Source organism: Struthio camelus, chromosome Z (assembly GCF_040807025.1).
Source record: "Struthio camelus isolate bStrCam1 chromosome Z, bStrCam1.hap1, whole genome shotgun sequence".
Taxonomy (NCBI): domain Eukaryota; kingdom Metazoa; phylum Chordata; class Aves; order Struthioniformes; family Struthionidae; genus Struthio; species Struthio camelus.
In genome coordinates this window covers 37,390,464-37,416,719 of record NC_090982.1, presented here as the reverse complement: position 1 = coordinate 37,416,719, position 26,256 = coordinate 37,390,464, and the positions used below count along the sequence as shown (strand labels likewise).

The following is a 26,256-nucleotide window of genomic DNA, read 5'->3' as shown; positions in this document are numbered from 1 at the left end:
GATCCGTAAGTTTTGGAACATGCACGTTTTCCAGCTGCAAACAAGAGTTCTCGTTTCTACAGCTCTTTCCAGTCAGCAGGACCTGAAAGCAGTCTGGAAATTTTTACTAATCGTTCTTCATCCTTTGAAAGGATGAAGCTTCTGCTGAGGGTCTAGAAGGCCAAGCTGCTTTTCTGCCAGCCAGGAGTCAAAATGGCCAGATGTGGGTATTTCTGGGCCAGGCTTGAGCCTTTATACTTTGAACTATGTTGCCTCCCAGCCTTTGACCTTGAAATCTTGAAATTTCTCATGAAATCTTGAAATTTCTCAGAACTGGAGCAGGGCAATAATTTAAGTCATATGGGAAGGATAGCAGTCAGTTGTTTTAAATTTGGGAGGGGTTGGGGAAAATTGTATCTAAAATTCTGCAAAGAATAAGGGCATTGAAAGTTCCTACCCTCAGAAACTGGGGAAAGTCAGGCTTAATTCCTTCCTTCCACCAATGCCTTTGCATTTTAATGAGAGGAAAGGTGTGTTCGGAGACATAATATTTTGTATTAGAGCCGCCTGAAATAATGGAAAAAATAGGATTTGGACCTATAAGCCCTCTTCAGGTCAGCAAAAGAGCAGCAATTTCCAGTGAGATGTGACGTGAGAACAATTATTGAGCAGTTAAGTCAATTATATTAAATCACTGTAGATCATCTAAGAAAAACTGCAGGCAGGCGGTGGTGGGAGGAAGTGTTGGCAGGGCTGGAAAGGTGATGAAGTAATTTGTTCCAATGGGATGCTATGCAATGGGTGTTCTTACTGCTTAGACAATATGGGAAGTGCGTTATGTTGTAATATTTAAAATACAATCACTTACTATTTTTACGAAGGACCTTGTGTTTCCTAACATCTGAATCTTAATTTTGCAAACTTAAAATTCTACTTGCTGTAGATTTGTTTTGTAATTTATTTAGTGTTTCAGGGAGATGCATGTTTTAGCTACTTTTGCTTCCAAATACTATATCCACACAGCTCTTTATTCTTTGCAGTTTTGTTTGTTCACTTGGGGATGTTGAACTTACTAGATTTATAATCCATCTCTGGAAGGTAAACATGTAGGTAATAGAGAGGGTTTTGACCTTTGGTATTGATATGCTTACGGTAATTGTCATGTGGCTCCCACTTTAGGAAAATAGTATTGGTATCATGAGATTTAAAAACAAGTGTTCTGAAAAGCTGTTTGATTGCGGTGAGCAGCCTTTACGGTGCCTCACAGTGTCTGAACCCATGAACTCCTGACTCATTTTCACAGATCCTAAACTGGAAAATCACTCATGCATTTTACTGATCCGTTTCATAGCCTTTATTTAAAAAAAAAAAAAAAAAAAAAACACCAACAACTGTGCAGTGTTTATTTGGGGAAAGAAAAACAATAAATACATACATTTTGTTTACAAGTGGGTAGTAGAACTGACTAGCAGGTATGTTCCCTGCATAGTATGCAATAAGTAATTGAAACATGTTTTCCAGGACTAATGACGGCATTATGTTAACAATTTGGTATATGACTTCTGGCTCTTCTGTGCTTATCTATATAAGAATTAAGAATAAAGCTATCTGGCAGTGACTCAGTCTACTGCATCAATTATACTAGTAGTGTTAGTAGCCTGTTAAGAAATGGAATGTGATATAGCATGGGAAAAAGAGCAATTTAAGCAGATGGGAGACAAGTAATAGAAATGATCAGAACTGAATTTTTGATGTCTTTGAAAAAAAAATCTTAAGAAAGGAATCAGTTATGGAATCAGTTTGGTTTGTATTTTAGAACAGGAATCCTCCTTTAGCATGTGTTCTCGCCTATTTGTAGAAAATGGGTATCATTGTGGATCCTGACTTCCTCATTTTGCCTGCTGCGACTAGTTTCCAAGAAAAGATACTCTTTTATTCGAAATGAAAATTGCTGTTCCACTCTTTCCCTGAAATTACTGGGGAAAAGTAGTCCCCTTTTTTTTGATGCCCACTAAGTCAATATTTGTAAAACCAAAGGGTTTTCCAGATGCCAACTGATGTCTTACTGCTACTTTTCCAGCTGGTTCTCATTTTATAGCCTTGAGACCAACGAAGCCAGGAGCTTTGTGGCTCTCTTACGTTAACAGAAGTCACTTAAAGTGACTTTAAAAAGTCACTGTGTGGCAACTTCCTGGGAAATATTGACTTGGGAATAATAATTCCTGGGAATTATTTGGACTCTGTGAAGGCAGCACCATAGAGTGATGTGCCTATTTTCATGTGCATTTGGAGACACTTTAAAGCTGTTACTCAGGATCACCAGGAATAGTGTTTAATAGGAAGCGATGCCTTGGGGTAATTTCAGATTTTAAGTGGGCTTGCTTTTTTTCCCCCTCTCTTACTTCTAATCTAAGCCATTTGTATCAAATCAATAGTTGAGACTGCATGGAAAATAGATCTTCAGTACCAGAAATTGCAGCATGTTAAAGCAGCTATTAAGTGTAATAGTCTGTGGATGCTCTTTACTGTGTATGGGTTATGTCTAAGTTTTGCTTTGTGTTCCAAGTCTTGCATGGGAAGGATCTGCAGGAGGAAAAAAGAGTAAAAATTCAGTCATTCTGAATTTATATTTAGATTTGTCTTAAAATCAACTGCATTTGTGCTTTAATAAAGAAGTTTACATATCTTTTAAGGAATTTAGTCTATTACATCTTTTAAGGAATTTAGTCTATTAATATTGCCATGCTACGTCCTTGTAAAGAAGGGGGAAAAAATTGATGAGCAGTCAGACATGGGCTTGGGTTTTTGACTGTTTCCCCTTAGGCAGCAATTTCCTGTAAATTCTATTTCTAAGCAGATTTTTTTAATGTCTGGTTTTAAGTGGGTTTAATTTATTAGAGAAGCTCAGAATTTTGAGCTTCAGGACAGGAGGGACCCAGATCTGGCCAGAATATTCTTCAAATGTGTATTCCTTCTGCCTGCAGCTGGTGGATCTGGTCAGCACTGCACTGTTACATTACCAGTTTCAGGTCACTCTCTACTACTTGCCTTAAAAAAGACAGAGGTAGTAAGTTACTACCTTGAGTTCATGTTTGAAAGTGTTAAAAATGCAAAAACAAAATTTCAAGCGGCGAAGTTGTAACGTGGGCATTTTAAAATCAAGGGATAGTAAGGAATTCCTTTGTACACACCTATCTTGGAAAGATAAGTGAGGACCAATTCATATGCTTGCAGGTCTTCTGAGCTGAAAGAGAGGAACAGTATAACTGGAAGGTAAGAAAATAGATTTTTCCCTTTTATACAAACTTAGAAATGAAACGATGGAACTTACATGCTTCCTAATTATGTAAATGCAGAAAGATGCTTAAAATACTCACTTTTGGCTAGATGGATTTGTTCATTATTATAGTGGTGTTAAGCTATTCTAGATCACCAGTGTAACTATAATTCAGATTGGTAGTGATTGAAATACATTAACGTATAGCAGCTGTGGCATAGCTAGACTAAATAGGAAAAAGCTTAAATCTAAGTTGTTAAGAGAATTATTTTTCCTTTTACAAGCTGACTAAATACAACACACTTATTGGGTGAAAGAAATCATTGCAATTCCAAATGGTGCCATAGCCTTCTATTTAAACCTCTTTTTGGAGGGGAAAAAAAAAACAAACTCTTGTTGGTGATAGGTGTCAGGAAAATATGTTGGTAGATGTTTTAAGCACTTGAAAACCCAACTGACAGTAAAGAGAACGGACCAAAACTCATTTCACAGTGAAGACAGCTGAACACTTTTTTAGCAAGCGATTGATCAGTATTCACTCCAGAGGTAGGAACAACAACCAATTCTGTCTTTCTTGGCTGGACTTGATGCTTTTTTAGGTTGTTAAACAGAAGTCCCAATATATACTCTTTCCTTTTTGATAGGGCTTGTAAACTCCATATGTGAGTTTGACCATTTGCATGTTATAGCTTGTAGTTTTTCTGGGAAGGCAAAGTCTGCCTGATTTTGAGCCAAATACAGTGACTTTTCGACCCACTTTCCTAAGCTCTGTCTCAGCCTAACTTGAGCGTAAAAACCCTTTGTGCTCAACTGCTTCTGGGAGCTGCAAAGGTTCGTGCACGTGGGCCATATCCGCGCTCTTCCTATCTATTTTAAACAAACATCATTTGATTTTACTTTTGATAGGAATTGATAGGCACAGTTGTAATGGAAATAACAGCTCCCACTAGGCATATATCTGAGAAAAGAAATATAGATAGGCACAGTAGATGGGTCTAAAACAGTGCTCGCTAATGTTTTTTCATCAGGAAATGAAATAGTGTGAGAAAGCCTTTACCTCCTGATTATATGGTATGGCCATTATTAATAACAGAACTATTGGCTCTTTAAACAGAATGGTTGTTTTTTTTTTTTAATAGTCATACTATTTAAAAAAAATACAGTTATCCAGCAGAAATACCCTCAGGCCTCTATAGTTCTGATCTCGTTCCTTCACGTACTTTGACGCTTTTATAGTGAGCGACAGAAGAAAATTAGAATGAATTAATGCATTGCGTTTTAATTTTTACTCCCCCATTCCCTATTCCCTTCTCCCTCGAGTCCTTCCTTCAAAACACAAACCAAACCAACCATCAATTTAAAAAAACCTAGGTCCAACTCATTTCTGAGTGATTTAGGTCAATTGTAGATATTACCTTAATACAATCTGAAGTGTTTCATTTTTCCTGAATTGCCTTCACTAGGTGGTGTTCTCTTGAGTATTACTTCAAATGTGTAGATCATGGCCATTTGCCATCTCGTTTTTCCCCATGATCTTTTGAGTAAGCATTTGTTGAACTGTTTTCCATCTATTTGATCATGTTATGACAGATTTGGTATAAAACTGAATGAGGTAATTTAATGCTGTACAAGATACAGTGTATGTGGACACTGAGTTCCTTAAGGAGTTAATCACTAAGCTAGACGTGCTTTTGTGATTTGTAAGAAAGCTGCTGGAGTTTATTACTGAAGAACCAATGAATGCTCAGGTATTTTACCTTTTTGAAAAAAATGTATTGGAATTCTATGACTTGAAGTAGAAATTGCCATTAGGAGGGTAATACCGCCTTTTTCATAACAGAAATCTTCAAATGTCTATTAAAAACAATAACGTTTTCAGCCAAAAAGACATCTGAGGCAGTATAAAATGGATTTTAAATTACCACGGTATAGCTGGAAGACTTTTTCTTTTACCAGTCAGCAGCACTTCCTAACTCAGAAATCCAGCAGTGAAGTATCTTCTTAAGGTTATTTTACAGTGCTGGTAAGATGAAGAGTCGCAGTTCAATGCGACTTCTCCAGTCCTCATGAAGCATACAACTCAGTAGGCTTGGCTTTTGTTTATTTTTAGGGTAAGACTAATTGTCAGTAAAGTTACAAGAATGCATTTGTGTTAATTAATGCTATATTTTCATCCCATCCAGTCAGAAAACACTGCTATGCCTGTGGAAAAGTATAATGGCAATATAATTAGGATTTCTTCTAAGAAAAACATTCTAACAGACATCCTGCCATGCTTATGGTATTTTAATTGGATGTTTAGCTCAAGGGTGGTTCGTAATTTATCATAAACTTTAATGTTAATAAAATCAGCTGGAAGGAAGCTCTACTTAATCCCCTTGATTACACCATAAGGACTAAAGACTTATTTCGAACATCCTTTTTTTAATAACTGACAACTCAAGAAAGGAAAACTAAGTTGACAAGGAGATTGTGCTGTTCAGTTCCTAGGCTGAGTAATGGCTGGATGCAGTACAAGTGCAGGAAAATTAAATCAAAGGGAGATTAAATCTGGCCTATTGGGCAGGCTACCAGTATGCAGACTGCGGAACAGCCTTTTTGGCAAGGCACTGGATGAGCGTTACCAAAAATCTGAACATACTGGTTTTGTTGTGTTGTTTCTTTGGGAGAGCTCTGACTTTTTGGATGTTTCTGATTTCTCCAGCTCAGTCTTTAATTTGCTGATGATAAGATCTCGGAAGCAACTTCTATCAGCCACTCAACGCAAGTTTAAATCATACTGTCTGCAGGAGTGTACAAATTCTCATTTTTACTAAATACATTTCTCTGAGCAAGGTTATTAATATGACATGGAGTAGGCTTGATCTTTGTCTGCCGAGAGCTCGTGCTGAGACCTTGCGACGGGCCATTACTGAGCTACCTAATTGCTTTTGCCCTGGAGCAGCAAGGGTTCTCGCCACTCTTGTCCCTTCTGATGTCTGCTTGGATGTTCCTGCTATCTGTACGTTTAATCCTCTTAACAGTCATGCTAAGTTCTGCGCTTTGGTAACGTTAAGACGCTTTGGCTCCCTCAGGTGCTTTATCGCACAAAGCCTGTTTCCTTTTCTCGCTTTTATGCCTGCTGACTTTCTGTTTCATCGTCCTAATAAATAGACCCATCTGATTTCCCTCATCTATTATTTGTAAATTATTCGTGTGTTGTTGTAGCTGTGTGACTGTATGTTTCCTTTTTAAAGTTAGTGTTCCTATGTTGTAGTTAGAAAAATCTGGCTAGGAAGCGGATCTCGATTCCCCGCATCCCGATGGGGAAAGGGATGTTGCACTGTTCACCTTTCTTCCAAAGGCAAATCTGAAAAGATGAAAGGTCTGGGAGCAGCCTGTGAACCTGTAGCATGGCCAACGGCCGGCTCAGCTCGGGAGGCTGTTTGGTGGACACTAGGGGTGAGAGGTCCATAAAGATGGGTGGAAGAACGAAAGTTTTCTCCCTCTCGGCTCAATGCGAGCTGAAGGATTTGGCACCCCCTGAATGGGGCGTTGCTCGGTGCCTCATTGTAACAGTACAGTTCCTGGCTGCTTTTTAAATCAAATATAAGAGAGGTCAAGATGACGAGGTGACAGCATTTCCTGCTATGGGCGGCCCTTGGTCGCAGCGCTAAATCTAGCAAGCCACGTGCATATAGATACATATACGTGAGTTAAGTCATGGCCTGGTGCTTGAACGCACTGCAGCACTTGTGTGCTCTGTCATTTGGCCGTCAAGGCGGGAGATCCCAAAATCGCACAAAGTGGGAGCGCCGCTGTGCTTTCCTATCCTGGCAAATGTATGCAGAAGGGGGCTGTAGGTTTTACCAGCATTAAACATTTGGGGGGTTTTTTGGATGCAGCCTTTCAGGACTCCTGTGACCCAGCGTGTCCGTGGCTGAACACCTACTCCACCCCACGACCTGTGCAAAAGGTCACGTTTCGGGGCAGTTTAAATAAACACACTGACTTCAAAGAATATCAAATACATGCAGAGCATTAAGAGGTAAACAGAAAGCTGATGCTCTCCTACAACTGCTGATTTTTATGAGAATATCTGCTTTTTTTTATTATCAACACGTTATTCCTGGTAACGTTTAGATACCCACACACTGGCCCTGACCTACTTCTCTTTTTCGTTTGCCCACTTCTGCCAGCCTACGTCCCTTTTGATACCTCCGATTTTGTCAATGTTTTACATTTATTACCAGAAGACAGAAAGCCAAACACCATTTGCAGTGCCTGAGGAAAGGAAATGGGTTAGCTAAAATGACCAAAAGGCTTCCAGGCAGCTTGGTAGGTCTCTTACTGTTTTGTTCCCCTAAAAGCAGGTTTAGATCATCCTCTTCTACTAGTTAGTTTCAGAAAATGAGTTACCTCTAGCTCCCGTTCCTGCCTATGTCCTTAGACGAGCGCTACGGGAAAGATTCCAGTGACTTTTTGTCTGATGCTCCCTGTCTGAACATGATTTAAAATGGGTGTGACAAGTTGAAATCGTAATCTCTATTTTTAAACAGATAACCAAGTATCACAGCTATGCTAAGCTTTTAAGTCCTTCAGTTATGTATGTCTCTCTATAATCCTTGTCCTGCCTTTATTTCCTCTGAAAAATCTATCCAAGCGTGGCTAATGGAGCGGGGAACTGAAATATTTAAACTAACAGGATGTGCAATATTGCTACCGTGGTTAAACAGAGACATTTGAGACCAAAGGTTTTTGCTCTGCTGTTTTTGTTGTAGGTGTTTTAGGCATTAATAAAAACAAGTAGGTATTTTAGGCAGTTGATTTGTTTGGTTGATGAAGTTCTTAAACTCAGGCTCCATGGTATGGCTTAGTGGAAGTTATGGTTGCTCTACTTCATGTATCATTTCAGCGTTATCTGCTAGTCAGTGCTGGAGTATAAATTTGCACTTAATTGGTTATGCAACCATTTACTGCATTTTCTTCCAGTAATTAGAGCCTTCAAAAGCTTCTTTAAAGGGTAAAACAGCAATTTTCTGAAGTGTATTTTGCAGTAAAATGATAACTTTTTAAGATAGCAAAAAGTTGGTGAACGGTAAAGAAGCAAACAAACTGTGTGACTGCCTCAAGAGCAATGAAATTTCAGATGCGTTATAATTATGGATTGTATCGAAACACAGATAGCGTTACAGGTTTTTTCCCAGGCAGTCTCATTTTTCTCCTGAGGATGTGAATTATTTTTAAAACAATTTTTCTCATTTCAGTGCTCGAGTTATTTTTCATTACTAATCTGATTTGCTGTTATGAGTTATGAATAATATCAGCTATGAAAACACTTTATGCTTCTTTTATTTTCCGATTTGCATGTAGCTGAGGAGAAACTCTAGCAATAGTCATACAAGGAACAGCAAAGGCAAATGCCGCGTTCTCTTATACGTTGTCTTTTATAGCAGTCGGAGATCTGAGTGAAGTCCTTATTGAGACACTTGCTGATTCCAGCTCACTGGGGCTGGGTGCTTCAGTGTCCAGATCCTCAGCATCACCCAACGCTGCTCCAGACCCTTTGGGTGCTCATCTGCCTGGCGATCCTTCAATATTTGAAAAGTTACCTTCTTCGTGAATCTAGTGCTTATGTCTCCCTGGCAGCTCAATCCCGTAATTTCAGTTGTGTGAATATCCCAGGTAAAGCTCCAGTGGAGTGAAATGAGTGCAAGCAATGCTTACTTTGCAGTGGCAGTAGGAGCTTGCCATTGGTATCCGCTTGTTGCATAAAGAATAGATCGCTTCAGACAGAAAAAAGGCCTATATGTAATTCCCTGCCTTATTCTCTTTTCTGTTCAGGAGCATTTTATTAGCAGACAGCAATCTCCTCAGCGTACAGCATTCCTCTGTCCTGGGCAAGATATGGTTTCTGCATGATAAATCCTTTCCAGCATATCTCACCTTCCTTGCTGTCATTTGGTGCCGTGAATCAACTGGTGCTCACCCCTCCCCGTAACAGGCTTGCATCCCATCCTCTTCCTATGTAGAATTTCTTTCCTGACGTTCCCTTTTGTCTTTTTGTTTTGTCTTTTTAAAACATCTCTTTCTCACTAGTTCTCTTGTTTTGGAAATTTCCATTCTCTTCCACATAGCCCTTTCAAAGAACTTTATCAAACTGATTTTCTCATTCAGGCAGTACTTTAGCAGCTCTGCTTTGACCAAGAAATAAATATGCTGAAGTTGAGTATCCTCCTTTGCCATTTATCTGGTAGATGTACGTATATATATAGTCTTGTTAGCAAAAGAGAAGTATCATATTCTTCATGATACAGCATTTTTCATAGTATCAGCTGTGTCATCTTATAATATCAACCAGGATTTTTAAGTTGCATGATTAAGTTCAACTGATTACATTGCTGTCGGTTTCATTTTACCTAACCATGTAGAAGACTGATGAGTTTGTTGAAGTCTGCTGTAAGACTTTGTATTTCCTGTTCAGCAATGTTATGTTACTCTTCTCATAGGGCACCTATTACATAATTGCAGGCCTATATAAACTGTTATTTACTTTTAGATTTACTGAATATTAAAAAAAAAAGAAGGAAAAAAAGATGCAGGTATCTAACTAAATGGCATTTAAAGTATGGCAATTAAGCAAAGGAGAATGATTAGTTCTGTTGTGTCTGATTACTTTCCAGAAGTCAGCAGAAGAGAAGGAGACTCCTAAGGAAAGAAATAGCAGGGGAAAAAAATAAATATGAGTAAGATAAAGGGATGAAGGGATAAATGGAATAGAGGAGGTAGCATCTCTTTCCAGTTGAGTTATTCAAAAAATTTGGAAACATGCCATTTTTTTTGCCTTTGCATCTATGCTGTATAACATAGCTCCTCTGCTAACAAGCTAAAAGTACCCTGGATTGTCAATGTTTCCAAGCTCCCAAAGCGTAATTTTTGTGAAAGACTTTTGGAGGATGCTAGGTACAGATAACCCTAATACTGATAGGGCAGTAGAAATTTCTGCAACGTGTTCCTGTTCAAATTATTCCTTTTATAGTCTCAGAATGTTTATTTATTAATATAGCATCATAGAGTCATAGAATAATTTCAGTTGAAAGAGACCTTAGAGATCATCTCGTCCAACCTGCTGCTTTCAGAGCAGAATCAGGTTTAAAGTTGAAGATCAAAGTTGAATCAGGCTGCTCTGGATTAACAATATTTCCAAGCAAATTCCCAAAGTTCTTTTTTTTGTGGAAGATAAGAGTTTTGGGGGTGACAGAATGGTGTGGTAGAATGCCTGTTGCTATGCAAAGACAGTTTAAGTGCAATATTAAGTGCTGATATGTAACTATAGCGCTGTGCTTAAAAGGAGAAGTTTATTGATATGTGACTTGTATGGATAAATCCTGTTGTTATAATACAGACGTTTCTCCTCATTTTTTAGAACATTTATGGGAGAAGAAGTGCTCTTCTCAAATAGCTGTGGGTTTGGGGGTGGATAGGGTGGTTTGTTTTTGCTGTGATAGTCTTATCAAAATCAGTATCAAAACTGACTATGCAGAAAATTAGGTAGAACTCAAGGAAAAAAGAACAGTTAAAAAAAGCTTTAAAAAAATTTTTGTTTGGCTTTCATTGAATTTTAGCCTCAAGCAGTAACACTTATACTTATTTCATAATTGACTATGCTGATATGTAGTACCTCAGAGCATTTCCTTTTTATACACTATAGTGATAAATATATTGTGAATGTTAAATGCAAATAATTGCTTCTCTTTAGTACATTTCATTTGGCCAGCAATATGACCAACTAGTGAGGCACAGAAGTATATCCAACATGAAGCATTTTACCTCCAAACATCGATCTCGGGGTTTGTAGTCCTGAAGCTTGATTTTTATACTCTCCTCAGATGAGTCAGAAACGAAAATGACTTCTCACTGTTTTCCACGACGTTTGAGTTACTGAATTAGTTGCTTCAAAAGTGAGGAGACTTATGACTGGAGTCAGTCAAGGAAGGACTTGTGAGCTTGGTTGCAGAGCAACGTAAGACGTGCAGTGTCCGTGCCACAGAGCAATTTGGGTAAGGTACAGGCATGCAGGGTGCACAGTTAGATATGTTCTCCTGTGGAGCGTAAGAGATTTATGAGCATTTATTCTCATAAATAGTGGGGAGCCTTTGTGTGAAGCCCTTGCAGTATGCAGAGATACTCTTCTCCCAGTAATTCAGCTGGAGGATTGGGCCTTGTAAAATAACACTGCAGAAGGATTTTTCATGTGACATGGTCCTCAGACTGTATACGGCCAGTGTTGTTACTCGGCAGGGTGGACTGCTTTCTCCAGCTATATAAATTTTGTTCTCTCCCACTGTATTCAGATTACTCACAGAGACTATTTGTAGCATAGAGCCTGTAGGAAGATTGACTTGTTTTTATTATACTGTAAAATTGAGGCACATCAGAAAATCTCGCTGCTCTTTTTCATTAAGTGACAGGAGGGAGCGATGCTCCCACATCCGTTGATGTGCCAAAAACAGAGCCCACGCGCTGGGTCTTCATGCTTGTGTCAGGTTGTACAGTACGGGTGAAGCTGTGGGCTGAAGCACAGCCAACCGCCGTGTGCCTCCGGCCCCTTTTTATAGGAATGGCTGTAGCCAGGTATCCACAAAAAAAAGTCACATGCCCCTTAATATGATCGTAGAACAAACTGGCATTGTGGAGAGCTTCAGTGTTCTTTGTGTGCTTACTACTTTCATGTTAAAAAGTGCTGATCATGTTACCTGTCCAGATCTGGAGGACTTCTTTGGAAGTCCAGTTTTTTTTTGGGGGGGGGGGCTGTTGGAATGAGCTGAAGATAAAAAAGTATGAGTGCCGTTAGGAACGTAAGACTGGAAAGGACACTGTGCCGTCCCTGTAGATTGTAGGCAGCGATACGGGCCCCATCCTAGTTGCTTGACGCAGAAGGGTCCACACTAAATGTCACAAGCCGCCGAATGTTCCCTAAGTCTACATAATAAAATATAGGATCAAAAAATCAGAAGCCTTGAGAAATCTAACCTGCTTTGGGAAAACATGTGAAAATAATGGAATCACCCACCTGAAACAAAAGAGAAATAGTTAAGTGAAAATTCCTTCCTGGGTAATCCTGGAAAGTGGGGTATTTTGTTAGTGCAAATGTAATAGTATCCATATAGCACAAAAATATCAAGTTTCCAGCTTGTATGTAATTTGTAAATGTTATATCAGCTTTTGTGCTATTAATGCACTTACAAGAATAATTACAGTGTTCAGATCTTTGATCAGATACACAGATGTACAGCTCCATGTTTTGGTAAAGTTTATCATTAAACAAATGTGCTTAGCTCATTTCACAAAAAAACACTGAGATGACTCACAGGAGATAATCAGTCCCCAAATCACCATTTCATTTCCTTCTGTAATCCAAAGGATACAGTTTGATATTTGAGACCAAATGTCTGACCTTTAAAGATGACTTTTTTTTTTCCTTTTTTTCTGATGAAAAAGTGTTGAGGACTAATGATTTAACTGATTTTAATATTCTTGCCTTTGTGTAAGGCCAAAATCTCCTGTTTGCACAGTGCTAGAAGGCACATCTGGAGAGCCCATCCCACGTTCCTTGCAACAGTTGTGCAAACGGAGTTTGTTGCTTTGCACTGCCTTCCATGGAAAGGCATCAGGCGTCAAGTGTTGAAAAGGCATTAGGAGCATTTACTTAATGCAGAGAAGTAGTCTTACATGACGACTAGTTATGTCCTTGGTTTATTAGCATGCTAAGTTAGAGTGGTTTGCTGAGCCTTGTGGGTTGGCGGAATAAGGACACAAGGGATCAGATGAGTCTAGGCTTAGGGAAAAAAGGCCTGTAAAGGAAGGTAGATAGAGACTAGATAATCTAAATAGATTCTGATTTTTTTTTTTTCTAGTAGCAGAGTGAGGAAGGGTCAGTTAAAGATCAAGAACTAAAAATACTCAGACACTTTAGACTGTATGTATTATGCAGTACAGTTAATGGTAACATTCACTTACTTCAATAAATAATTCCATAATCACATTAAATCGTTAATTATTCATTTTACTTAGAGGAAAAGAAATTTTTATTTTTATGATTCGATGACAGTCGTAAAATACTTCCAGAGGGGTTCTACCCTGAAGGAGATGATGTTAGCAAAGTAGCTTTTCTCTTGTTCTGCTGCTTAAAATTAAGGGTTAAGCATTTTTCTTAACTGCCTATTAAAAATATGTGTTTCGTAGATAAAACTGTGTTTTTAAATGGCGTGATGAAGTTTTGTATGTGAACGTTTGAAATTTTAGTGACCTATACTGAAAGTGAATTTCTCTCTTCTTGTAAGTAATTATGAGGAAGATTTTTTTGCAGTGCTCATTTTTTGAAATGCAATATGAATTCTGTAAATAGTAATACAAGTACTTAACACAGTTAAGAATGCTTTTTGTGGCGTGTACTCAATTCAGATTAATGGTAATTAATAGACCGTCATAATGAAATTAAGCATGCTATTTTAATCGTAAAATATTTTAAGGGTTTTGGATACTGAAAAGGGTACTGAAGGAGTGCATTTTTATTGTATCTGAAATGGTGAATGAGACTTAATGAAATACTGCTTATTAATCAAATACCTACCTGTCCCATACTGTATACCTAAAAGAGAAATTACTGAAATTCAGGTCTTAGCATTTGGAGAGAAAATTGATTTTCTTCACCTTAATCATAGCAAATAACTTCAGAGCTCAGCATGAGGGCATCGAACAGTACGACTTGCTGATCGGAGACCCGTTGTAGCCTTTACAGTCTGAAAATATAATTCTGATATAAACAATTTGGAAAGCGTAATTCTTTGTGTACAGATATTGCTGTAAGATGTTATACAGCTGCAAGTTTGGTGAGCTATATATGAAGCTATTGGAAGAACGGTTTGTTTTTAGAGAAACTCCCTACCAAAGAACTGTTTGAGAATAAATGTTACCTGTCAGAAAGCTTAGACAAGAAAAAGACAGTTAATCGAAGTCAGCACCTTTGGCACCGTCGTTCCACATCTGAATTTTGTTGAGAGCTGGCTGACAGGTAGAGAGGAGCCCTCAACTCTGCCTTCTCCCAGAGGTGAAACAGATTATTTGGAAACCAAGGCAGCAATCTCCTAAGTCTTCAAGCAGGGTGCCAGCTATCAAATACCGGGCATCCGTCTTGCCCGAAGGAATCACACTGGAATCTCTATTTCAGGCAAGACTCCCAGGCGATTTCCCGCTTCATCTGACCCAGGGCTCTCGGGGAACGGTGTTAGCGCTTGTAAAGGCTTTAACCACGGAGCTGTTTCCTGGGGAAACGCACGTGCCGAGATGTCCCAAAGGATATTGGGGCTGTGGCCCCTGTGACAACAGCCAATGCCACCGTGGTTAAGTCCCCTTCAGTAAAGAGGCAAAGGAGTAGCAAAGTGAAAATGCGGACACACGCTCCTCTCCTGAGCTCCCTCAGGGTCGTTTTAAACATTTTCCTTTGATGTCGTGCATGTACGCCGCTGCACTTTTATGGCAGTGTTTTCAGATTGACAATTCAATTCGTCTTTTTATAGGCTAAATTACAGATGTCTTATGTGTTTGCCATTCCTTTTCCAGTGTGTTTTTTCCCTTTACAGTTTTGCTGAATTTTGTTATATTGTGGTTTCAGTGAGTTACCCCTATAACAAACGATTAGCTAGAGTCATATGTAAGAGCAGCATGACCTTAACGACGATAAGGTCTCTTCTCCTATTATCTCTCCGACGCTACGGCAAAACATTGGGGCTTGGAATTTTTTTTTTTCTTTCAGTTTTAAAACTATGCCCAAAAAGAGAGATGATGACCAAAAAAGAAAAAACCTACTAATCTTAATAGAGCAGCACTCTTTCATCAGAGTTTCTCTTGATACCACTTGTTAAAGAGTGCTGAGCTGATTTCAGCCCAAGGACATGACTAGCGTGAGAAAGAAGATTGGGGGAAAATGGTCCAGAAGGGTTTATTATTAACTGTCATTTATTAATCTGATTAAGATGAGGGCAAACAAAAGAGTTGTAAGTAATTAATTAATGCACAGTTCTGCCCTTACAGAGGTCTACACAAGAATTTTTAACTCATTTTTATTCTGCACACTACATATCACATCTAGCTAATCTCCAAATAAGAAGTTAGATCCCTTTCTGATGAGTGAACAGTCCCAATGAAGAAACAATTAATTGAAATGCTGACCTGCAGTTAAAATTTTTCCACTTACCAACCCCTACATACTAGAGCCGGAATCAATACATCAAGTTTTGTTCATCCGGGAAAAGATGTCAGTGGCAGGATTGTAGATTCTCTTGTCTTAAGTTATTTAATGTGTCTGTTAATGATGTGTGAAACAGAATAGCATTCAGCACTTTCTGCAGCCATGTGGGCTTAAACTTATTTCTCTAAGAATTAGCAGATGTGCCTTTCAATAAGATATAGCTCTTGTATAAATGGCATTTTACAAGCGCTCCTAGATTATAATTGCACTCCGATTCTCCCTATGTTATTTCTGGGTACATCATATATTAAAGCAATGGGCATAGTATAAAAATATCAGCAGGTTTTATCCCTTACCATACTTTGAATAGTAAAACGTGAAGCCTCGTTCTGTTTTTGTGGCAAAAGCGTTTCATAACATTGCAACGCAGATGCATTGTAAACTACAAACAAACAGGCTACTTATGAAATAGTGAAGCTATTACATTAGTAATCATTGACTTTTATGGATATAAAATTCTTTTAGGTTGTGTATTAGACCAAGTGAAAGCATAAGGAAGCAGTGTTGCCTGAGGGCTGTGAATAGAAAGATAATGCTAGGTGCTCTCAGTGGAATGGCTGTTTTGTAGGAAGCTTGGCTGCTGCCAGTTAGTGTATGATTAACTCTTACTCACTAAAAGCCAAACACTCTGCATCACTGGAAAAGCTGGAAGGATCTCTCAACTCATTGCTCGCCCCACTCACAAGCAGTCTATCTTTTTCATAACCTGATCAAACTCTAAATTGTGTCCGTTACTTGTACTGGAAATCAGATCCAAAACCTTTCTCTTTGGACCTACCGAAGAGAAACCGATTTCCTACCCGGGTGTACCTATGGTCCGTTTGTGCTCTCTTTCTCTTACAGACTTGCTTCAATGTCTTTACAGGCAGTATGATTCTTTTCTTTCATTTTGCTGGGTTAAACGAGCTAAGTAATATTAACATCTTCTCATAGGCTAGCTTCCAGTCCTTGGCACTCATCTGCACCGATAGGGTCACATGCGTGCAGTAAAGATGCAGATGCAGAAACGTGTGAAGTTGTCTGCTGTCGCTTTCCGAAATACCGTGACTGGAGTCACATAGGCTCTCATTTTCCTTTTTGGTGGAGGCATCATCATGCTGGTGTCTTGTGACCTGCTGGTTTCACCTGAGAGTCTGCTTATAAACTTACCTTCTCCTTCCCCGTTCCAGTTCAAGACACCAACTTTCTACAGACTTTCAGGCACCTACGTCTTCAAATCACAGGTGCAGAATTTGGGATGTTGAATTTCTGCAGTGCTGCTTCTCTACGTCCTCTGGCTCTTCTCATGGGGTGTCTTACCCTCATCTCTCTTGATAATACCACTAGCTTTGTGTCATGAGCTAACTGTGTCCCACATTTTGTGCCAGCGTCACCAAGTGTACTGCATATTTTCCTCAAAAGCTTCTGAAATAGCTTCCCTCCAAACTGTTAGTTCCCCGTTTCAACATAACTAGATGTTGCCTCTCTTTTACCTTGTTTATATATATTTTGTAATTCCCATCCTAATCCTCATCTTCTGCAGCTTAACAAAACAGTTTTTCTCAGAGCACCGTACCAAATGACTTGCTGAAATCTATTTTCTTGTCCAGAGTTTCATGATCACTCACTGGAAAGCTCACTGTTGCATTTTATCATACTGTACATTATGGAGAACATCCTAATGTGCTTATAGTTACCTGAATTGTTTTTCTCCTTGTCCTTCAATTAAGGTGCTAAGTTTGTTGCTGTTAGACAGAGAGTTCTGTCCTGGACTTAGTGGATTTATGGTTTTACGTATGATCTTCATACGGATTAAATTCCCCTTGAAGTCACTGGAAATACTGAATATATCCTCATCTTGAGGAGGAGACCCAAACTTTAAAATCCTTGAGCAGGGTGCGGAAAGCCAAGGAATAGTTCTCACTCATCTCATTTCTAAATTTATTAAAAGCCAGGTTAAGAATAGATAACATGGTGGACATTTTAGTAGTGTTAATAGATTTGGAAAAGAGCGAGAGTGCCTGGAAGATTAAGTTTCGTGTCTTCCACGTTAAATGGGAGAAATTGTTTTTAAACAATGCTCAAAGAAAAAAAATGTGTTAATTTAAAAAGCAACATTTGCATTTACTCTTGTAATACGTGATAGTCTTGCAATAATAAAAGTGGGTTGGTTTGGGCTTTTGTGTATGTGTAATAAGAACTTTCATTTGTTATTACATCAGTAAATCACAGAGATTACAAGGAGTTCAGAGCTTTGCAATGCAAATTACATTGTGCTTACATATTAACTATTGTATTTCTCTGCCACGGTAATAAAGTATTGCCTTTATTCTAATTCAGCTCTTCTCATTTTTTGTTCTCCTGCTCGCGGTTCAGAGTTCCTTAGAGCATGATTAGATTATCCACGTTTCTCACAAACTTCTAGTTTCAGCTAGCATGAGCAGAGGCAAGCAGAAATCCTTGCCAACTGTTGTGTTAGTTGTACTGTAAGAATTGCTCAGAATGCAGCAAACTCTTCAGAAAAATCAGAGTCATGCAGTACCAAAAAATAACATGTGCTTCCCTTTATTGAATTAAAGATAACTTTAACGGTGACTGTAAAGTAGCTGTATCGTGCCAGACCAACAGCTCATTTGACCAAGTATCCTCTCTGCAGTAGCCAATAGAAAAACCTAGGGAGGGCTATAAGAACAGTAAAGGCTTATGGCGATTTTCCTCAGTGCAGGCTCCAGCACTCTGCAGCGCAGCAATGTTCGGGAGAGATTGGACCTTGCTATTTAATAAATAGCAATGATGAAAGTCTTCCATTAAACTGTCCACTTGCTCTTTGAACCCATGTAAAGTTCTAACACCCACAGTTTGCTATGCCAAGGAGCATACGTAGTTTAACTACGTATTTCCTTTTATGTTTTTGAATATTGATAGCAGCATTTTGTGTTCAATAGTTAATGTTAAAAGAAACATATCTACCTATCCACCTTCTCTGAGATGCTATGGATTTTATAGATCTCTCACTTGGCCCTCTTCTAATAACTCCCTTCCACACTGAAAAGTCCTGGTCTCTTTGCTTAATCACCTTGCAGTCCACCCCAATCATCTCCTTGCCTTGGTAGGACTACCTTTGTAGTCCTTTGTTCTCAATTTCAGATAGGAAATCAGGGTATCAACAAGGCGTTCGAGATTTAGGTGAACTGTGGATTTGTGCAATGGTATAATGACGTTTCCGATTCCCTGTAGACTTCTCCAGGTGATTCCTTATGGCCTGTTTTCTTTCGTGAAGATCAAGGTGACATGTGCATAAATTGTCTACTATAGGACCAAGTTCTCTTTCCAGAGCGCTAGCAGCCAGCATACAGTCCATCGTTGCTCAGAGATAATTAGGATGGTCTTCTTCACTTGTGCTTCACATTTATCTACAGAATTTCATCTACCATTTCCTTACCTAGCCACTCAAAATTATGAGAATTTTTGCAGGCAGCTTTCACTTTTACCATCCTGAGTAATTTTAATTTAGATTCAGAAAATCTTGCTACTGCCTAAATCTTCTCCTTCTCCAGGAACACTGGTAATTTTTTCCTTTGCTTCTTGGGCATGACCACCTTGTTTTTAAATAGTAAAGGAGAGTTAGGATCGCTTAGAACTGCTTTCATCTAGATGTTACTAGTTTGAGTTGTGAAAAGACATTTCCTATCCTACAATACTGAAAAAAAATTCTATTTGCACCAAAATAAAAAATTAAAATTCAAAACATTTTGATAGTTGTAATATGGATTTCAGTTTCAAATCTAAAAGGTTTATTATGAAGAGATTTCAAATGGGATGTTTCTAGCAAAATTGAAATTTGTTTGAGCTCAATTAATCGAAATCAGCTCTTTCAAACAAGTTTGTGTTTTGCTGTATCATTGCTTTCAAATGGGGAAAGAATTCATCTGACATTTGAGTATTCTGTTAGTATTTAGCTTAATACTTCAAGCAGAAATTCATCTCCTTCTCTTTTATTTGTTCTCTATATTATAATAGCACTTAGGAATCCAGTCAAGTACCATGAACACATTGTACTACGCAATGCAGAAAAAAACAATAAGAAAGTTGTTCTGATTTTCAAAAATAAGAGTTTACAGTTTCAGTATCATATATGTTAGAAGCTTTTCCCAACGTTGAGAAGTATTGAAAATGTTCAGTAACAGCACTGAAAACAGATTAATACTGTTTTGTATAGATGTGATAATATTATATTACCAAGCTGATTCAAAATTATTTTCGTTGCTGCTGTTAATCTGTTGTTGATTATCAAAAGCTAAATCATTAGTATAATGGAGTACATCCTCTCACTATGATTTCACTGGTGCATATCTAATAAACCAAGGCATCTGAAATGGAAATGTAATAGAAATGCACTATTTATGTTAATAGAATATTCCTATCAGATGAATGCTGCTAATGAATCTGCTGTGAAGTTGAGCTTGTAATAAGTCAAGGGTGGTGGAAAAAATGAGCACAACAGAAGGACAGCTTTCAGTTTTACAGTGACACTTTGTCATCTATTAAAAAAGTGGAGCGTAAACTAAGCTGTATACTTTAAAAGAAACATATTGTGAATATGCAGGTGAATTTGGCTTTTACTCAAATACTATTTTGCGGTATGAAAAGGAGGAAATCAAGTGATTCTTTATGATCAGAGAATTTTGGAAAGAGTGGAGTGTCAGGGATTGTGCAAGAAGTATGCGAATTTCATACCATTCCTTAACAGAGATGCCCTCCCTTCCTACCTTTATTTTCAAAGTGACATATTTTCTTTGAGAAATCTGTAGGGTAAGTTCTCACTTATGCGTGAATCTTAACGTGAAATTCTGCACCTGAAAATCATGCATTCAACTTCTTCCAGAAAATAACATAACTTTCTCCATGTTTTTATGTTAAATAAAGTACTACTATTTTTGCTGTCCTAAGAAAACAGAAATTTGGGCTTTAGGGGTTTATGACCAAAAGGAGAATATGAAAACACAGCCACTTTGCCTAGTTCACAGTAGACAGCTTTCAATAAAAGGGGAAAGAACAGGAGTTTAGCATGTAATTGGAGAGGTGGGAATCTCAGCTGATCAGCCAAGGTTTTCTCATGATTGAAAATATGAATCTTAGGGGTAGAAGGGGGAATGGTTCCTCCTAAGAGCAGGTTTCTTCACCCAAACCTTTCCCAGTGACAGGCTCATTTCTCCGGGATTCAGTCCGTGATTCTCCCACCTGCCCCATCCTGGCAGCGTCCATGTCTTGTCCACAAGGAAGCCAAATTTCAATTTTGTCAGCAGTGCTGATAAGCCCTGACTCAGTATTGTTGGTGCCTGTTGTCTGTGAGAGCGAGGAAATTGCCCAGGTCCTCAGGTCCCCCTTTCATCTCATCTCAAGTGACAAGAGCAGAGGCAGACAGAAGACCTTCTGTGAATGCACAGTATTTGAGTCTTTTTGCAACCGTGTGTATATATATTTTTAATTGATGCTCTTGGTCTGAGATATTTGGTATACTAAAGGCAAATTTAACATAACTTCAGGCGCTTTTCTGAGATAGTCTGGTTCTTTTCTCCGTATTGAGGTTGTAGCCTGAAAAAAATGAAGTGACTAATGATAATAGCTGCATGTGTTCAAGCAGAATCATTCAGGGACTGAGTGGAGGGGAGATTCTAGAAATTATGTATTAAAACTTTGTTTTTCTAAATAGGGCAAATGTATTTTTCCTGTATATGCTAATGGGCTTTTAAATAATTGTTGTCATGGATCTTAACTTTGCTGGGAGTTATTTTACATTTATTATCCTAGGTTTAATATTACCTCTAGTAGCAAAACCTCTGTTCCAGAAGGAATTGCAGTAAGATGGGCTAACCATTTTGAGTCTGAGATACTATGTCATCTGATGTCACCTCTCTTGATCTGCTCAGTGTGTAAAAGACAAACTTTGATACTAGTCCCAAAATCTGAATGTAGCTTGAGCTTACAACACCTCCTTGAGCAACATCTTCTACCTAATTAGCACGTTTTCCTTATGTATTAATTACAGACCCATCTGTTTGCAGATGAAAAAGAGTGGCCTCTTCTCCTTTATCTGTCACTTATGGGAGCATGATTCTGTTGCTGTGGAGTTAGTAGGTGTTAACTTAGCAAAGGCCTGTGCGTCTTCAGTGTATTTATGAAGTTAATATTTTACTCCTCCATATTGCTCCCTGTTTCAGAATAAGTATTCACTGCAGTAAATGAGTAATGAGCTAGTGTTGCTTTTGGGGAGGAAACTGAGTCACAGAAGGTATCATGATTTGCTCTTAGTAAAGCTGTTAGCACAGAAAGATATGCAGGCCAAGTACTCTAAATCCTGGTCTTGTGTTTTAGCCATACACTGTATTGCTTCACTGTTTAGAAGATATTGCAGTTAGTAATTTGACAGAAGTAGAATGTAGAAATAAATTGGAAATTACTCAGGGTAAACTATACTAGCACGACATATAGTTTATTTGTTGTGCTGTTATACATGTATCACTGTCAACACATATATTCCAATGATTATATTTCAGTCACTTAATTCTTTTTCTCCGTGGAACAGCAAAAGAAAAACCCCAAAAAACAACACAACAGTTTTGTTGAAATGACATCCATTTGCTTAATCAACATTAAGAAGCACAATCCATTTGCATATTGCTATAGGAAATACGAGTGGCTTTGCTCTCTGCAGACATAAATCCACGTCCCTCTTAAGAAATCATCTGTAATGCTGCTAAGCTTTCAGTAAGGATCTGTACTAATAAGGGTTTAGATGTAGTTGGAGACTTAGCGTTTCGTGCATAGCAGCGTCCAGCCTGCATCCAGGAACTCATAAGTATCTCTAGTTATTCACAAAGTGTTTGGTTTAGTTTTGTAGGTGGATAAAGTAAAGATAATCAAGGTGTCTGCCCTTGTATTTATTTAGATGACAGTATTTGCTCGCTGTGGGCAGAACTGAAACTGAGAGAAACAACGTTGTAAGTAATTCCTGGCCAAAAAGAATCTATGATCTCTCAGAATTGGTAATTATCAGCAGTACTAGCATGGGTCCTTCTGTGGGTAGAAGCACCTTCACTAAGAGTCTTTTTTCCTCCCTCTCTTTCTAGATGCAGCAATTGTTTCATGAAAATTATGAACACAACCGGAAGGGTTACATTCAAGATCTTCACAACAGCAAAATTCATACGGCCATAACACTTCATCCAAATAAAAGACCAGCCTACCAATACAGACTGCACAATTACATATTGAGCCGCAAAATTTCAGAGCTGCGCTATCGGACCATCCAGCTCCACAGGGAAAGTGCCCTGATGAGCAAGCTCAGTAACAGTGAAATCAGTAAGGAAGACCAGCAACTGGGAGCGATGCCATCTTTCAATCGTTTCCAGCCACGCAAAAGGGCTGAAGTCATTGAATGGGAGTTTCTAACGGGAAAACTTCTCTACTCGATGGTGGAGAACCAGCCACCCCGGCAGAGCCTGAGCAGCGTCCTGCGGGCCGCGCTGGATGACACAGTAATGCAAGTCATGGAAATGATAAACGAGAACTCTAAATCTAGAGGAAGGCTCATTGATTTCAAGGAAATACAGTACGGTTACCGCAGGGTGGACCCTATGCACGGAGTGGAGTACATCCTGGATTTACTGCTTTTGTACAAGAGGCACAAAGGAAGAAAAGTTACGGTTCCAGTCAGACGTCACGCTTACCTTCAGCAGTTGTTCAGCAAACCTTTCTTCAGAGAAGCGGAGGAGCTTGATGTAAGAAGCCTCGTGGAGGATACTAACACGGACACTCAATCTTTCTCTTTTCTTTCAAATTCTTTAAAGATTTTTTCATCATTCCAAGGCACCAAAGAGATTGCAGGACACAGTGACAAGAAAATACATATTCTTGTCCCTCTGATAGGACGATACGATATTTTCTCAAGATTTATGGATAACTTTGAGAAGACTTGCCTGATTCCTAGGCAGAATGTGAAGCTGGCAGTAATTCTCTTCAGTTCGGAGTCTAGCCAAGATTCCAGCAAACACATAGAGCTGATGAAAGAATATAGCAACAAGTATCCCAAGGCAGATATGACCCTGATTCCTATGGCAGGAGAATTTTCTAGAGGTTTAGGTCTTGAAATGGCCTCATCTCAGTTTGACAATGACACTTTGCTGCTGTTCTGTGACGTTGATCTGATATTCACACCAGACTTTCTCCAGCGATGTAGAGATAACACTATTCAGGGAGAACAGGTTTACTACCCCATCATCTTTAGCCAATATGATCCAAAAGTAGTATATGGAGGCAACCCTCCAGCTGACAGTAGTTTTGTTTTCACAAAAAGGACTGGATTTTGGAGAGAGTATGGATTTGGAATTACTTGTATTTACAAAAGTGATCTGTTGACTGCTGGTGGATTTGATACCTCAATTCAAGGCTGGGGACTTGAGGACGTAGACCTCTTTACGAAAGTGATAACGTCTGGTTTGAAGGCTTTTAGAAGTCAAGAAGTAGGAGTTGTACATATTTTTCATCCAGTTCAGTGTGACCCCAATTTAGATCCAAAACAATATAAAATGTGCTTAGGGTCCAAAGCAAGTACATTTGCCTCTACCATGCAGCTCGCTGAACTTTGGCTAGAGAAGCATTTGGGTGTCAGGTACAATCGAACTCTCTCCTGACATCCCAGCCCATTTTGCCTTTGTAGGGGAGTTTACCTCATTATTATTATTACTATTTTATTTTGCTGTCATATTTTTAAACTCCCTCCTCAGTGTCTTCCAAAGACTGTTGACCTCAAACAGGATGAGTCTGCTGTTCACTGATATTTCTTATTCCTACTGAACTGGTTAGGTGACATCTTTCATGTTTCTTTTATTTGAAATTCAGTTAAGTCGTGGCAGTCGTGATCCCATGGAGCACATCCCTCATGAGAGACTGCATTGGAAGAATATTCTCTTGGGGCTGTAGGATGCAATATCATCTTTGTTGTGTTTCTCAGACTTGATGCGATACAAATATTTACTGGTGAAGGTACCACAAAAGTGCTTTATGCTTCCTCTGCGGAAGGAACTCTGTAACATAAACTTGAGTTTTATAATTTATATGAGGACTTAAATATATAAACACTACTTTTCTTCATCTTTAGAATTTTTAAAGTAAATGAATAACTATGATTGTACCTTTATTTTTTAAAAAAAAGAAAAACTGAGGAGTCACTTGCAAATGCAACTGGTACTGGCTACCAAGGTCCTTAAATGTCTTATTATAATAACAAGCTCCTTATTGTTGTTCACTCTAAGTGTGAATGAACTTTTTTTTCACAAGCAACAGGATTTAATCAAAAACTCTAGTTCACAAAGCTTCTAAAGTGAACATATGTCCTTCATTTGCTGGCAAGAAGAAACTATGACATAACATGGTTATTTATAACAAAGTGCAGGCATACAGTATTCTTTTTTTCAGACACTTAGTATAAGTTGCTCTTTCTCTTTTTAGAATGAGTCTAATATATAGTTTTCTTTTACATTCCTTTCATAATGCTACACTTGATAAAGAGTGTTAAAAGTTAAAGCTGCATCTTTTTTTACGTTGTCCATGATTATTGGTACGCAGAAACTATTTGTTGTTAAAATTTAAAATAACTGTAAAATAATTATTTAAGTTTGAAAATTTACTATTGCTGGTCAAAGTTCCTTGCCATTATATTTATATTAGCGGAGATTGTAGGACTGTGTTAAGATTTATCTCTCTGGACAGCCTGAAGTTGTCATGTTATGGGTTTATGGAGTAAAGTATTTAAAATGATACCAACATAAGAAATAATATCATTTTTGTATTTTAGAGAGATTTTTATATAGGGATATATACATATGTATGTGTGAGTGTGTGTATATATCCCTATACATACATATATATATATATTCATGTATATATATATATATATATATATAAAATCATTTCAAAAGATGTTCCTCTTTTCAGTTCAGGTGGAGTTTTCTTACAATCGTTTTTGCCACACGCTTGGAACATTTCATGTTATACTGTGGCGAGAGCTCCAAGGCATCCAAGAAACCATCAGAATTCAGCCAAACTTAAACTGATGTAGTGGGTACATCTAAGACCTTCAGTACCTTTGATTTCAAACTATATTTCAAATTGAGCTGGGCAAATAAATTAAGCAGTTTCGGAATTTAAGTTTCAGTATGCCTAAATACAGTTTGTGGCTGTGACTGGCTCCTTTTGTGTTTACTTTCCAAGAACAACCAAGTGAGTGGCCTTCACTGACACACGTATTTTTGTGAAGGTACCTTGATGCATTTCCTAAGGCACCATGAGGATGCATAGGTCAGTTAAGATCGCTTATCTGTGGCTCTCAGTTTTGGATTTAGCATGCTAGGAAAAAACCATCACTGAAACAGGGAGCAGGTAAGCTCAGAGTTAAAGTGCTGGCCATAGCTGCTTTGTGGTGCCTCTTGTGTCCTGGCACACTGTAATTGCACGGAGATGGAGGCATGACGATTTAAACACCCCTCATAAGTAGCACATGCTTATATTGCTGAGAGCAGTCATGTGCAGAGATTAATATGGGCAGCAGGCACGAGCTGAGGCAGATGATCTCATTAAAAGGTCATAATATCTTGTGGCACTGGTGGCTCTTCTGACACCTCTGGTGTGCTTCAAAAAAGGCTATTCCCATTGCCTTGGAGAAGGGGGTAGT

The 26,256-nt window shown here is 38.5% G+C and overlaps 1 protein-coding gene across 1 annotated transcript in view; it reads left to right on the top strand.

Annotated features, from left to right (window-relative positions):
- Positions 1-24,830, top strand: part of LOC104150306 (chondroitin sulfate synthase 3) — a 160,175-nt gene extending 135,345 nt beyond the window's left edge. The window contains exon 3 of the mRNA XM_068928597.1: positions 22,655-24,830. Coding sequence (XP_068784698.1) covers positions 22,655-24,217 — 1,563 coding nt within the window. The 3' untranslated portion in view covers positions 24,218-24,830. The remainder of the gene's footprint in view (positions 1-22,654) is intronic.
- Positions 24,831-26,256: the final 1,426 nt, after the last annotated feature.